This window comes from Pithys albifrons, chromosome 9 (genome assembly GCF_047495875.1).
Source record: "Pithys albifrons albifrons isolate INPA30051 chromosome 9, PitAlb_v1, whole genome shotgun sequence".
NCBI lineage: Eukaryota > Metazoa > Chordata > Aves > Passeriformes > Thamnophilidae > Pithys > Pithys albifrons.
In genome coordinates, this window is record NC_092466.1 from 5,368,749 (window position 1) to 5,384,589 (window position 15,841).

The following is a 15,841-nucleotide window of genomic DNA, read 5'->3' on the forward strand; positions in this document are numbered from 1 at the left end:
TAAATAGTATTTAACTCTTTTTTTTCAGCTTTTCCTTCCCCTTTTTTTGAGCTGTAACTCTTTAAAGCATAATCCTCTTTTGTCTATTGTGCTGTCTTTTCATAGAATCACAGAATGGTTTGGGTTGGAAGGGACCTTAAAGCTCATCTTGTTCCACCCCCTGCCATGGGCAGGGACACCTCCCACCAGCCCAGGGTGCTCCAAGCCCTGTCCAACCTGGCCTTGGGCACTCCCAGGGATGGGGCAGCCACAGCTTCTCTGGGCACCTGTGCCAGGGCCTGCCCACCCTCATGGGGAAGAATTTCTCCCTAATATCTAATCTACATCCAACTCTTCCTTCACCTTAAAGCCATTCCCCCTTGTCCTGTCATCCCCACCATCATCACCATCCCTAATCTTTTGTATTTAAGATGCATTAGTATTCTCCACCTTTAACTTACAGATTTGATAGCGTGTTTAATTTGTCTCTCCTACCATTAACTGAGCCTCTTCTGATTATATTCTTGATGACAAGTACCTTGCTAAAGTCTCTGGAAAGACACGTGTGCAGTTCTCATTCCCTGCTACAAGTGACTTAGAGTTGCTTTCATGTGCTGTTTCCAAGTGCTTGTTGGGTTAGAAATGCCTAATCATAAATTAGGTTGGTCATGAATTAGGTTGATCATGAATGAGTTGGTAAAACTTGGCCTTAACTAGTTCTGGTCTGCAGGATTATCTTGTGCAAGCTGCTGAGTCAGGAAAGCTGGTTTAGGGAGAACATGCACAGGAACAGTGTCTCCCAGAGCTCATGCATCAAAAACAGAGCTGAACCTGCTGTGGTTCTGCTTTTGGCCCATGTCTGCATGGTCCAGTTAAGCTGAAAGTGTAGCTGGAGGTTGATTAGATAACCAAAAATGTAGATAAAACAGAAAAAAACCCCAAAGTGTGCTGGGTATGCAGTTAATATTCTTCACTGGCAGCTCACATTCTCATTTCTTGTATCTGAAGTCATCAGAATAGTGTTAGAGATACAACTTCAAAGGAAATGACTAGTTCATTTTGTCCTCTGGAAGAGCATCTAAAAGTGAAACAGTTATCTTTGTCAACTTGCCATTGAGTGGATTATATTACTTTTATTTTGTTTTTGTCTTAGTGTCTTGACTTTGAAAGCACTGGATACTGTTTTAAGTTGTTCAGTCTCATTTAACTAATATTTTCCCAGGTACTACTAGGGGGTTTTTTATACGACACCCCTAAAAAGCAAGTCCTTGGAGAAATATCATATCAGTCTCTGATAGGACAGGAGGAAACAGCCTCAAGCTGTGCCAGAGGAGGGTTAGGTTGCATATGGGGGGAAGTTTCTTCACTGAAAGGGTTGTCCAGCCCTGGCACAGCTGTCCAGGGCAGTGGGACAGTCACCATCCTTAGAGGGACTTAAATGCCATGTGGGACATTGATTTAAGAGTTGGATTTGATGATCCTTGTGGGTCCCTTCCAGCTCAGAATAGTCTGTGATTCTGTAACGTGGCACTTGGGGACTTGGGTTCATGGTGGCCTTGGCAGTGCTCGGGGGATGGATGGAGTCAATGATCTTAGAGGGCATTTCCAACCTAAACATTCTGTGGTCTATCATTAAACCTTGTCCCTCAGTAGTCATTTTTTAGTTATTCTTCAGGATAATAAATTGCAGTATAGAATAATTGTATTATATGAGAGCTCCTCATAAATAAACTGTGAATTTGATATCTATTGTTTTATGTGCATCCCTTTGCAATGTGTCCAGACCAGCAGGACACTGCTGGACTGTGGTGTTGGGCAGGATTGTTTGCAGGTAAGCCAGAAGCCTTTGCTGCTGGCAGTGAATTACACTGAACCCAAGAGCTGCTCTGAATTGCTGTATTCACAGGAAATGTTTTCCATTGGCCCCTGTTCATGTTTACTACTGGAATAATAAGAGTCCCAGCACACTGAGTGATTGTTTCCTCGTGGCACAGCGGGGTGAGCGGCTCTCAGCAGCGATCAGGCTGCTCCTTCTCAGCATTGAATTGCAAATCATAAAGCAATTGTATGATTTCAGGCACAAAGCCCAAAAGTTTTGTTTGGAAGATGTCTCTAGGATTTCCCCTTGTTGCTGCTTCCTATCCTTGCCCGTGTTAAGGATCCCTATAAGTTATACTTGTGTAATTCCCCTGTCCTCATGTTTTAAGGATCATCAGTAATGTTTTGATAAGGTGCATTTTTCCACTTGTAAACATTCTCTTTTTGATCAGTTCTTTCAAAAGTTCCTTTTTTCTTTTTTTTTTTTCCTTTTTGTTAGAGTAACTGCAAAGATTTGGCTGATTGAGAATATCCTGAGCGTTTTACTGTACTTCCTTTGTGACTTGTGCTTTCTGGTTTTAATTAAGAATTCTTTTCATTGAATTTTTGTGTGTTGTTGTTTATGCTTCATTTTAACTGTACTTTTAATTTGGTTTGAGTTAGTATTTTTATGCCCCAAGGCATAGGGGTCTTTAATATTCCTTAATGTATGAGTCCAGTATGGAAGAAGCAACATGAGAAAAAGCACATTTCAACTCCCTGTTTTATGTAAATATGACTATTAATAGGTATTACTTCTTGTCTCTTTTATTTTTGAGAATGGCATCCTATACTTTGGTGGTGAACAAAAAGCAAGAATTCTTTACATTGAGTAAGAACTGAGCTTAAATCCAAAGGTCAGATGTATTTGGCTTCTGACTGCAGTGGAGTAATTTTCTATTTTCGTTAATTACTGTCTCCTGTATTTCAGTCCTAAAATTTGAAAAGTTAATTGGTTTCTTCCTTTTACAGTTTTTTGTTTTAAAATCATTGATCATTAACTGTGACAAGGTCGTGTAAACCAGATGTAACTTTTCTTTAAAAATGGAACAAGGCTGTCAAGTTTCTCAAATAAATTGTGGTGTAACCAGCAAGGGATGGGGTTTCTTTCACTCATTTTTACACCTAGTTTGAAAGCTTGGCTATCATGAAACTTCTAAACTTCCTGTACATTGAATTTTAAACTTTTTTTTTTCCCTGTCATTCAGAAAATATGAACACTCTGTTCATCTTTTAAAAACCATGCAAGTCCCAAGTGCTTCAAAGTTGAAAATTAAAAAGCAAGAACAACTTGAAGCAAAACCAAAAACCCAGCACACCCTTAGGGCTGTCAGTCTGAAATTACAGCAGTTGGGAGCTGTTTATCTTTGTACTTTTTCTTCTGTGCATTTTATGCTTAGAGATAATAATTCTTCTGAGATTCCATTTTTAAGTAAAATGGAAACTGATTTATACTGTGAGTTATTTTCATGGGAGTTTCCTTCAAATCTGCTTTCAAAGCGAATCACAAGTTTGGGTTAATGGCACAGTTTTAAATATTGGCATTTTTTATTTAGGGCTGATTCTTTGCCTTTTCTTTTCTTTCTTGAACTGTTTCATCCTCCTATGGGTTAAAAAATGAAATCCACATTCTCTGTGTAGTGTGGATGCAGAAGCTCAAAGTGAGAACGGCCAAATACTTTCATATTTCAGGGAGCAGGAGGAGCATTTAAGGAACTGAAACTTATGATCAGAAACAGTGTCATTCCAGAATTCAGCAGGAGTGCCACGTTTCTTTTTTGAATTGGAAATACCAGACCTCAGTAAGGCTCCTTACTAATTCTGAGTCCATTCTGTGCAGAAAATGTAAGAAATATTGTCCCGTGACTAATGTGGGGTAGTTTGGAAATTGGCAGTTGTCCTTTTTCCCATGTAAAAAACAAGGAAGACAATAAATTTGTTGCTTATTTTTAATTCCTTCTTCACTTGTTTTCCTGTAAATGGAAAAAAGGAAATATTCCATGTGTGAATTACATTGAACAGTTGCATGGGGCTGAGAACACAAAATTTGAACACCTCTTTGCAGTCTTTATGGGGTCACAGTGGCAAGGTTGAATTATATGTGAAATCTCTCCTATATTCAAATTCCAATAGATGATGCAATATAAATAATTTGCTGCTTTAGGAGTATAGGAGAGAAGAGAAAGAAGTGGCAGGTAATTTATTCAACAAGAATTCACCTGTATTTTTAGCTCTGAGACCTACAGGATAATATTTCTTGGCATCTGCAGTTGTCCAGTTTTGTAAAATTACAGGTATTTCAGTTACAGAACTGATTTCTCTGCAGTTTGTGTATCTGCCAGCCAGACTATTGATAGAGGTAACTGAATTAAGGGATAAAACCTTTTGTGTTTTTTATGTCAAGTGACAGCATCTCTCCTGTAGAGAATCAACAGCTCAGGAGGTAAAAAATGAGAAGAAATAAGCTTTTTTAGAAAACTATTTAATTGAAACAGTACTGCATTCAGTAATTACAGTAATGATTAAAGTTGCCCTACATATTGTGCCACTATATGATCACAGTGTCTTTCTAGAAATGCAAGTTAGTAACTAAGATTTCTTTACTAAAGCTTGGAAGTAATACTTACTGATAGAGATGGTTTTGTCTTCTTTTCAAAAAGACATTTTATTTGATAAAGCATTTGAATTGAGATTGTTTCTCTGTCCCAGCATCAGCCACACAGGGACGGCCTGTTAGAATTCAGTTGGCATCTTCTTAAATATAAAGCAAATTTTATCATGTGCCACTCAACAGGAGCAGATATTTTTCTTATTGGGAAAGTAATTTCTTTGTTAAACTGTGCCAGAGCCCAATCTGCTTTTATTTTCCATTAAATGATATTAAATTTATTCTGCTTATGTTTAAATTGTGCATAAAGGGAATACTTTCCTGAATTCCTATGGCATTGCCTCCAGAGCAGCAGCAATTGGAAGGTGGCTGAATTCTGACTTACAGATTTGTTATGATGGTGACACAAGTTCCTATTTGCCTTCTCTAAGAGCTTAACTATGTACTTGAGATTATTTTACTCATATTTAACATCTCAGTAAAAGGTTTATTTTTCAGATGGAGTTTAAATTATATATATTAAAGTACTTTTGCAGCAGGTTATTTTTATTATTAAAGCTTTTACTTGGGAGAGAGTCAATGGAAGAAGAGGGTAATCATTTTAGACATTTGAACTGTTATTTTTCTGCCTTTCAAACCTTATTTGAAGAATCCGGAATCAACTTTGATGCATAGAACAAACACAAATACAGTCAATCAAACATAAATTTTTAAGACCAAGAATGTGTGTTTTTAAACTTTTCCTGTTGATAAACTCATTACTGAGACTCTCCATATGTAGTTTATGCACAGAACTTACTGTGTTAAGCTTAAAACATGTGTGAAGTATATTACAGTGATTTTTTTCAAGAGATTGGTGTTTTCTGGATTGCTCTGGGAGAGTCTTCTCCTGCCTGAGGATTGTGTTATAAACCTGTCCAAGAAAGGGCTGGTCTACAGCAGGGTTTGGCAAGCCTGACTTCTCCCCAGAGAGCACTTGGCTGCAGTGCTGAGCAGATTTCCTCGAACCAAATCTGCTTGGTCATTCCAGCAGTTTCCAATGGCTGCAGAGCTGGAGCAGTGTGAGCAAAAAGGGAGGAAGGGGAGAAATGCTGAGCAGCAAGAACAGAGTTCAGCTGAGCCAGGAAGGCTGTGGTGAAACCAAAGGTACAGTAGCTTTAGTTACTCCAAGAAATCCAGTCTGGGGCCAGGAGCACTACAAGCCAAAAGATGAACTCATGCAGAGCATCAGACTTTGGGACTCTGATATCAATGAGTGTCAAACAGTGAGCAGAGAATGGCTTTGAAAGTGCTTTTGGCCTGAAGCTGCCGAGCTTGGGCTTGGCCTAAATCCATCTCAGGACACAAACCTACAGTCAGCCTAGAGGTGCAGTAAATAGAAACTTTCTAATTGAAGAAGTTAAAATAACTTTACACTTGTGTCACCTGCAGAAGCAAAACTTGCAAATTTTTCCTTGGTGAACTTTCAGGAAGGGGGAGGATGTAATAGAAGAGGCAGAAGGGCTGGTAGTAAAACCAACCTATTGGGATATCAGGAAGGTGTTGGCCACACATCAAAAACCTAATGGATTTCAAAGCAGGAGGGAAAGCCATAAAGTGTTTTTGACTTGGTGTTTTTCTAAAGCAATTGCCAACAATAATTAGTGGAGAGCACAATCTTAGCAAGTACTACTCAAATTTTCTTCCTTCAAACCATGTTTTCCTGGTTAAATCTTAAGAAACACATTTTGCTTTCATGTTAGGAATCAAAACACAGATAAAAGTAATGAAGTCATTCTAAAAAAACTTGCTAAAGCAGCCTTCATTAAGTTTCACATACTAAATTCAGGCAATCAGCAGAAAAAAGTTCATAAACCATTTCTGTGGAAAATAAGGGCAGGTTCTTCAGAATGTCTTGCAAGGAAAAGCATTTCATGACCTCCTTTGTCTTCAAACATAAAGCATAAATTAAAAGCATAAAGAAAGTCCCAAAGGGAGTCTTTGCATAGTTTTTGTCCCCAGTAAGCATCTCTTCTCTGTTGCTGTTTTAATTTATATGGTTCTCTTCTCAAACTCTTTATTTCAGATTCTGTGTTTAAGTTCATTCTTCCATTGGTGACTTTTTAAACCTGATGTTCAGAGAAGTCCAAGGTTTCTTTCACCAGTATTTTGTAATAATTTTATTAATTCATCCTGCAGTGGCCTCAGGTGTGTGGCACAGTCTCTGACTTTGTTTAAAGAGTTTTCTAGCACTGCAGAGACAATTTCTCTCACACACAGCAGCTATATAACATTATTATTCAGCAGCAGGAGCATCAGTTGGATGCATAAAAATAAGGAAGTTACAACTTGTTCAATGATCCTCTTATGTGTTTGATTCTGAGTAAATGAAGTCACAAGGGGTCTGTATTTGAGGTTAATAAGATTCAACTGTGCTGTGTCTATCTTTGAAGAGTAATTGCTTTGAAGAGGAATTTCATCATACCCACCCACTTAATTCTTGCACTGCTCTGTCATTCTGCAGAGCTTGGGATGGACTTGAGGTAGGGGCATGTAAGCTCAGTGTGCTTGAGAAAGCCAAAACTCTGTATAAATGAGGGGAAAAAAGATTGGGGCTGGAGGGCTGGGGAGTTTCACCTGAGCAGCCAGTTCACTGCCCTGATACTCTTCTAAGGCAAAGCCTGGAGGCTGCTGGTTTTAATCCTCTTGTCCCAGCTGGTGCTGATGGATTTGGCAAGAAGTGAGTAACATCAAATCTCTTTTGGTCAGTTCTGTTGGGAAGTCTTTCCCAGGCAGGGTTTCAGTTCTGGCAGTGGCTGCAGCAAGCACTAAGTGAATGTGAATTTTTAAATACAGCAGTGAGGGTGTTTTCGGGAGTGCTTTATATCACCACTAAAAATGTGTGATGCATGGTTTATTTTTCCACACACCACAAGCACAGGTTTTGTTTTCAGCCATGATTCAGGAACACTGCCCTGTAGCTCAGCTCTGCTTTCACCTGCAGATTAGTGTTCTTACTTCACGCAGTTTTCATTAAGCATATTGAAATGAGTGGCATAAATTCAGATCACGTGGGCACTGCCCATAACTGATTTTGGTGCTCTCTGATTGCCTTGCAGTGGATGAAGGTCGCCTGAAGGAGCTGGGCAGAGTGAGGGTGCTCCACAAGAGGACCGTGATGCCTTACAGTGTGTACAAGAAGAGAAGGAAGGGGCCAAGTGATGAAGCCAACGTTCAGCAATATGCAAGTTTGGTTGGACAGACCTGTTCAGAAAGAATGTTGTTGTTTAGGAGTTGAAAAAACTCATGAAATGGCATTTCAATGGCGCTCCATTTTATTGCACTGCCACTGGATGATACGCACCATAGTTGTGTGTTGGTGTGCCCACTCAAATAGCAGTCTGAAATACAGGTATATATCCAGGCTTCTGTGAGTACATGGTACTGTGTATAAAGGCCAACTCCAATAAATCTTACAATACAGCAAAGCTTTAGCAATATAAGTTTAGAAAAACGTGCTTGCAATATATTTTAATTAAGTAGTTCTAGCCTTTCTATGCATTATGAATAATTCTGAGTATCTAAGCAAAATGAAAAACAGGTGTCTTTTTTTTTTGTAGAGACAAAGGTTGACTAAATCTAGATTAATAAGAATTACAAATGTTTTCAAGTAGCACCTTGGATATCTGTCGTTAAAAATTGCCATGAAATTTATGCTCACATTTGTGTGCTCCTGAAATCTTGCAAGAGAATTGAAATGTGCTGTTCCTTTCTCACGTGAAGTCTGGCATGGTTTAATTTTATTTCAATAGTATGTTTAAAGAAAACAGGAAGAAATTCTTTTCACTGCACATTCTTCATTTGTTTAAAGCAGTAGGTTGGTGTCTGAGGTCGTGGTGAGTGTAGGAGTTCCTGGTAGGTTCTCAGTGGAAGGGGATGCAGTGCTTTGGAAACCTTTCCCTTCAGAGAAGAAGCAGAACAGTTGCACTATAAATATACCAAAGATATGCAGCCAAGTGGCACAGTGTTTTTTGGTATAAGCCTTATCCTTTGCTAAAGAGAGTAGGTATTTTAATGCACATCATCAATGTGAAATAGAGCTTGGAAGGTTTATCCTGTGACTCTCAGTGCACATTTCAGAACTATGTTAAAAAGACATGAGGTACCACTGCTGGGTTGTGTTGCAATTTTTTTTTTCTGCAGAATTGTATGGAAGACTTAAATATCCTTTTCCTGCATTTTTACTGACTGTTTTGTTTCTGGTGCAGCAGCTCACAGGTTAACATTTAATAACATTTTAGTAAATACTTCTGTTGTAAACACAGGAAGTTGTGATCCTTTATGAAAGCACTTTATTATCTCATACACAGATGTTGTCTGTGTCCCTATCAAGTCATACAAGCTGTAGGAATTTGGGGAATTAACACAGTTGTATAATTCAGTAATGTATTACAGCATGGTAACATTACCAATGCATTTGTGTCTTATCTTCTGGGATAACAGGAGCTGGTATTTACCTTGAATCAACTTGAAGTTTCCTGTTAACCTTTGAACAAAGATTCTTACTGAAGGGTATGTGGGTGGTTTTCCCCCAGAAAGGAACCAAATCCAGTTTTACCTTCTGAGAGTTACATCTCCTGTCAGTCATGGGCTTGACTGAATTTTAAACACTTGGACCATGTTATTAATCAGTAATTTTTATATGGAAAAGGCATAAGAATCTCCCCGGGGAATCAAGTGCATTGCAAATTTAACTTTTTTTCCTGTATCTGTTTGGTCATTGTAATTTTATTCATGAACAGCACAGTTTCAACAACTTTAAAAAGGAATTCTACTTTTTATTAATTGGAGTGTGTTGTATTGATCTACTCCCAGTCTGCAACAAAACTGCTCATTTCTGTCAGCATCATATCTGGTACATGTTTATCTGTTCCTTGGTACTGAGAAGTTTCTGTACCATCCAGTCTGTCCATGTCTGATCTAAATCTATGGCTATGGCAGAACCACTAAATAATACTCATGAAGGTTATTATGAACAATTCCTTTCTGTGGAGAAAATCCTCTTGCCACTCGGTGACCTGTCAATAGTGTAACATTTTCTGCCTACACAATGTGTTGTAAAGTGGTGATGCCCATATGGCTTGCAACAAAAATAATGAGAAAACCTTTCTCATATGATGTAAAATCAGTTAAGAGGCACTGAGGAATTCCAGTAGGAATTGCAAAATCCTAAAGATTATGAAAACCATTTAATGATGGCTTTGCTGAGCTCCTGGAGAAGTTAAAGTTTCTGTTAAATGTCAAGGGAGCAGACCTAATGTCCCCACTGAGAGTTCTTGGAGAGCTCCATCTTCTTGTGCCCACATTTGTTACTGATATGCCTTGTATTAGACTTTTATCTGCTGCTCTGTTTCTCTTGAGGAGCTTTTAAGGACTGAAGTTAAAGAAAAGTGAGATAAGTGTAAAACTGAAAATTGAGTACAGCTTGAAGTTGTCCTTAGTGTGACCACTCAAGGTAAATGACCATTTCCTGTGAATTCTGAAATGGTGCTTTCACTTTCTGACCTTCTCTGGAACTGCAGCACCACAGCAAACTGGGCTTCTCAAACCTAATATATATTTATATTTTTTAAAAAAAGTCAAGACTGAGATTAACTCAGACATTGAGTTCACCTGATGTAGTTTGCTGAGATCTGACTCACTGCAGTGTTATTTTAGGAGGAGACTGGTGCAGTATTTTTCAGGACTGATACCTCTGTCCCTGTTTTAGAGGGGGGGATAGAGGCTGAGGATGAAGTTCTGTAAATTTTACCAGTGACTTCAGTGGAGCTGAAAATTCACCACTATTACAATTTTATTTAGAATGTTGTCATTGACAATTATTGAATTGAGAAATATTTGATTTAGTACAAACTATAAGAGTTTTATTGGTCTAACTGATTTGTGAGAGTTAATCCCCAACATAAGGTCGCCTTGTTCTAGCGTGTGTTGATAAATGAGCATAATATGATGGTAAAAAAATGGAGAGTTGTGACCAGAGCTAAAAAATAGCACTTTGGGTTTTAATTGGGAATAAGTGGGGGGCTTACTCATTTCCAGCACCAACACATTTCAGCAAATGCAAAAGAACCTGCATGTTGAGTTTGGAATTGCTTTTCCGCAGGCCTGTTTGACTTGCAAGTGTAGAAAATAAAGTTATTTCCAGTCTCTGTGAATTATTACAAGAAGAAATAGCTGTGAGTGTGACTTCTGTAATAGTTTGTAGGAAATTCATTATCCTGGAGGTTGACCAAATGTCCAGTGAGCAACAAAATCAAAGTCTATCAAAGAGTAGCAATGATTAGAAGGGATATCTTCAAAATCTGTCATCAAAATCGTGTTCAAAACACAGCACCATATTTTGGAACTAAGTTTTATTTGTAGGCAGACAGATTAATGAAGAGATTATGCTTGAAATGTAATTTATAATTCTTTTCTGGATAGAATAAAATAAAATGAAGAGGCTTTTCACAAATGAAGAATAAGTAGGACTAGCTATTTATTTGAGTTTAGGCTGTACTATTTCTAGCTGGTTGAACAAAAACCTGTCTGTGAAGTAAGGATTCAAACCAGCAACACAGATATTTGGAGTATGTGCATAAAGATAACCAAACAGTGATTCATTTTCTGGCTGAATGAGGCAAAATTCCAGCTACTTCTGGATTCCTGAAGATTTTTCTCAAAGCCCAGTGCCACCATTACTCAAAATATTGGTCAGACTTTTTCTGTTGCATTGCTCCTTTGGAGTCTGTGTCCATCAGTCTGTTTGAAGTTCTGTGAATATCTTTGCCAGGTGATCATTCTGAAGCTCCAGCCTGATCAGCCATGTATTTCTGAGTTTCTTCTCATCCTGGTTGTCCCAGATAATCCTCCAGACAGGTATTATGTGCTCTCCTGATCAGCCTTTCCATCTCCACTGTCTCACTCAAGCCTTTATGGCTCCTCTCATTATGTCCCAGCCCTGTCACAGGAAGAGTCTGCATTTGGAAGGTGTAGACAATATTTAGGGCAGAAATCTTCACCACTTGTCAGGGAGATCAGCATTTCCTGAAGCATTATAGCCACATCTTTTACCCAATATATTTATAAAACTGCACCTTCAGAGCCTCTTGCATATGATCTCACATACTGGGTATATAAAAAAAGCCAGATTGCATTTTCACTTGCCAATTAATTTGTTTTTTTAAGTCAAGTCAAAGTTTTGAAGAGTTTCCAAGCCCTGAGTGTGGCTGTCTGTCCTGAGGAGGCCAGGCCAGTGATCCGTGTTCCTTCATTTGGATTCAGCATCATCTGAGGAAGGTGCCGCAGGGACAACACCAAGAGAAGGCTGGTGATGACCCTCAGTGACAGAGGGAGGCACTGGAGGTGGCTGTTGCTCAGAGGAGAATTAACAGGTGAATGGCCCTTAGTTATGAGACAGAGATTAGTCCCACTGGGTAAATAAAGGTGCACTGTGGAAAACAAATAGGATAAATAAGACCATTTATACACAGTGTTACCCAGCTGTGCTCACCACGGCTCTGAACCCACTGAGTGTACCAACCAGGTGGGGTATAAAAAGCTTATTTTAGATGAGGTTTTGTTGAAAAGCACAGTGACTAAGTCTCCAGGTATACAAGCACTTACTGAACAGAACGGTTGGGAACAGACCTGCTTAAGTGCAAAGATAATGGATGGTGTTAAAATATGCAGTATAAGCCTAAAGGCATTTACAGGAGCAGATGTACAACAGCCACTCACATTAAATGTAGTGTCCACGTGCTAGCTGTGGTTAGTGGATTCCTAAATTAATGGTATTCTATAAATTAATCTGCCATATGCAGTTTATAGCACATTTAAAGCTCATTTTGTGAGAGCTCTGGTTTCTCTAAGTATTTAAATAGGAATGTAAATGGATTAAATTAACATACAAACCAAAGTACAGCATATATTAATGCTATCTGTATTAATACTAAACTGTCTGAACTCTGAAAACAGTGGGGATTGCTGATCATCTTAGACAAGGAGCAGCTCAGAAGCTTTCTGGCTCTATTCTTCATGGTTGTGTTTTACTGTTTTGATGTTTATTCATTTCCTTATTATAACTATTCCCATCAGATTTTTGTGCTTCCCATCAGTTATTTCCACTTCAGTTTTGACACATAATACATGTGTCTGCCAAAAGTCCTGCTGAGAGATTGCTATCAGGACAAAAGAAAGTGTTGGGAAGTCTGTTAAGGAGTGAGAAGAGAGCAGAGTCCACGGGGACAGTCAGTCTGCAACCTTTGTGCTGCAGAAAAAGCAGGATTTATTTATAATTTAGTCTGCTGCAGGCTTTAAAATAAATGTGTCAGATTTCATTCATTTCCCATTGTCTGTGACATCTGATTGTCATTGTCCAGGAAGAATCAATGGGGCATTGTGGAATATAAAAATAAATTAAGGGCTGTGTGCTGCATTGATGGCAAAAACCTGGAGTTAAGGAATGGAATCACATGAATTATGTTGAAAAATCTCATTTGATGTCCACATAGGAACAGAAGAGCATCCACCACCCCTCAGAGAGGAGAGCCTCACTGTTTGCATTAATCTCTAACAAAGCTCCTTGGACTGATTTGGAGCAGGAAATACTGAAAGTTTTTATACCCAGTATCTGATTTTCATCCTGGTTTTGGCCCCGGTTTGGCTTGTCCTGCCTGAATATGCAGAGCCATCGCTGCGGTTCCTCTTTGCAGCAGCACCAGACCTGTTTAGAGATCATTGCCAAGTCAACCTCTTCCTTTTTTCCTAAACTCCCCAATCCCAATTACCTTCCCCAAACTCATGTTTTTAAGGTATTTTATTGAGCTTTCTCAAGTATTGCCCCACTGATCCACTTTTTCATCATGGTGCCCTGGTGCCAGCTGCTCCTGTAATCAAAGTAAGAATAATTTCAGTGTTTTACATCAGCAAATAAATGTTGCTTTTTCAAAATAATAATTGTCACTATCCTAACTGATTTTTCTGTTTAATACAGGTTGGCTTTTTATCTACCACACTTCAGTAAAATATGGTGAAGAAAACATAATTTTTAGCAGCAAACTTAATTTTTCTCTCCTTAACTGCTCGGAACCTGCAGCCACCAGATGGCATTTCCAGCCTGCGCAGGTCACTGTAGCACCAATGTTATTTCTTGGCTGAGGATCCAGATCTTCTTGGGTCTCTTTTATTAACTTCTCAAACAGAGTTTAATTGCTCTTAATTGTGGTGTGTTAGAAAAAAACCATTATCAGGTGGGGGTGACAAAGTTCTGTGCTTTGTTAGTTGAATGAAGCACAAATTTGCTAAAAATCAGGATTAAAAGCTATTTCAAGATAAATAGTAGAGATTTTATAACACTAGACTTGATAGATCAGTTATACTACCAGTATATTACTGAAATTGAGATTCATAGAACAGTTAAGGAGGGGTCAGATGGCAGAATTGTCTGTCTTGAAATGCTGATTGTGCTGCTTCTTTCCATGTTCCCATCAAACTGCAGTCAGAGCATTAATAATAATAGTAATGTCTAATATACTGTTTATTGCTTGCATCTGGACAGCTGCTCTGTATTTCTCACTGGTGTTGCAACAGCTGAATCAGTGCATCTCAGGAAAAACGCTGTCTCCAAAAGGAGTGAAGTCTCCTCATTCTTCGGGTATCAGAAATAATCTGTTTTCTCACCGACAGTGGACTCAGCACGTGCACTCTCAGTTACTGACACCTTCTCCATTGACCTGCTAAGGCATCTCTTTTCAAAGCCATCTGATTTTTAAGTCAAATACAAAATTTTATTTGGAAAAACCAATGCTCAGTTCACACCTGTCCCCCAGAAAATAAATAACTTCATTGCCAAGAGAGTGGTGAGTTTTGCAGTGCATTGATTGTGAGAGCTAAAAAAAATCAAATGCACATCAGTTTTCTGTTTTCTCCTTATCCCTCTTTCATTCCTAACCTTATTTTTCTGTCACATTCTCTTTCTTACCTATGCAGGGCAGAAAATGCTGTTGAAATAAGGTTTCTAATAACCAGGAGGTCAGGAGACTGCAACACTTTATTGCCAAGGGCATTGCTTTGCAAATGCATTAGTCTCTGTTGCTCAAGATGAAAGCAAAAACGGATCAGTTGAAAAAACCCAAGGTTCCCAATTTTAAATTATTTACTATTTTTCCTACTATTTCATTATTGCAGTGCCCAGAAACCTGGAATAGGCTTTGCTGCATCACCTGCTGCATGTGCCCTCAAACTGAGATTATCCTCATCCCTGAAATGTTTGTAGTCCCTAAAATCCCAGATGTCTTGTACATACTCCTTAGTAAACTGGCTCTAGTAGAGGGAGGGAATAACTTCTTTTCCTGGGCAGGGGCACCTGCTACTAGAGCAGGTTGCTCAAAGCCCCATCCAGCCTGGCCTTGGGTCATGCAACTCGGTGTTCTTATTGATACCCTTCACGCCCAATCAATACCTGCTCCAGGTGATCCTCTCAAACCTCCTGTATTCATGGATGGAGAGGTTCTAGGAACCTGGTGCTGTATAATGAAATTGGAGCTTCTGTATCTTCTTCTTGTCATATTTTAATACATTAAACTTATATTTTTCCTTTATTGCCTTTTATTGTAAAATAAAAATATTATTTACACAATGGGAAAAAGCAAAACAATTAAATAGAAAAACGAGACCTGCTGAAATTAAAAATGAACGTTCCTGTAAAGACAGAACTCTCATAACAAAACCCCAATCAAAGGAGTGAAGTTGTCAAAATATACCTCCCATTTGCAGAGAGGAATGCACTTTTTATGCCTGAAGATTTGGTGCTTTTTAACAGCTGCTTTCCCATGCACATTTCCTTTGCGTTTCTTTTTTGTTGTTGCTGTGTCCTCAGTTTTTCTTTTGCACATATGAGCGTCTTTCAGTTCTTTAGACTTCTTAGAAATTGAGACATTTATCCCTAGCAGTAGCTCAGAAGATATTTAGCCAAGCCCTGCGAGTTGTTCATTATTACCTTGCAGAGTGACCCTGGAGACGGGAACACATCGACATTTACAGTGGCTAATCTATTGATTCCTGGGGGAAAACAAAGGCAATCAACGGGAGGGCTGTAATTGTTTCATTAAGTCCTGTGAGCAGCACAATGTCCATTGATCCAAAATGCCTCGGAGCTGCAGCTTCACAATGTCATGACTCTCCCCACGGGCACCTTAATTTTCAATTTGCTGGTACTTGAAAGTGCTTTGACAGTCTCACAATATCCCAGCACTGAATTACTCTCCCCGAGTGTGACCAGGTGAGTGACAAATCTGGGCAGCCCCGTGGGAATGGTTTCCTACCCTTCTGGATTTACTGAGGCCTTCAGCAGTGACTCCACTTTCCCCAAAAGTCAGG

The 15,841-nt window shown here is 38.9% G+C and overlaps 1 protein-coding gene across 4 annotated transcripts in view; it reads left to right on the forward strand.

The window, feature by feature from the left end:
• The window catches only part of ATE1 (arginyltransferase 1), an 80,850-nt gene extending 65,791 nt beyond the window's left edge, over window positions 1-15,059 (forward strand). For all 4 annotated transcript variants that reach the window (XM_071564432.1, XM_071564433.1, XM_071564431.1 and 1 more), the window contains exon 12: window positions 7,543-15,059. In XM_071564432.1, the coding sequence (XP_071420533.1) occupies window positions 7,543-7,721 (179 nt within the window). In that variant the 3' untranslated portion in view covers window positions 7,722-15,059. The remainder of the gene's footprint in view (window positions 1-7,542) is intronic.
• The last annotated feature ends 782 nt before the right edge of the window (window positions 15,060-15,841 follow it).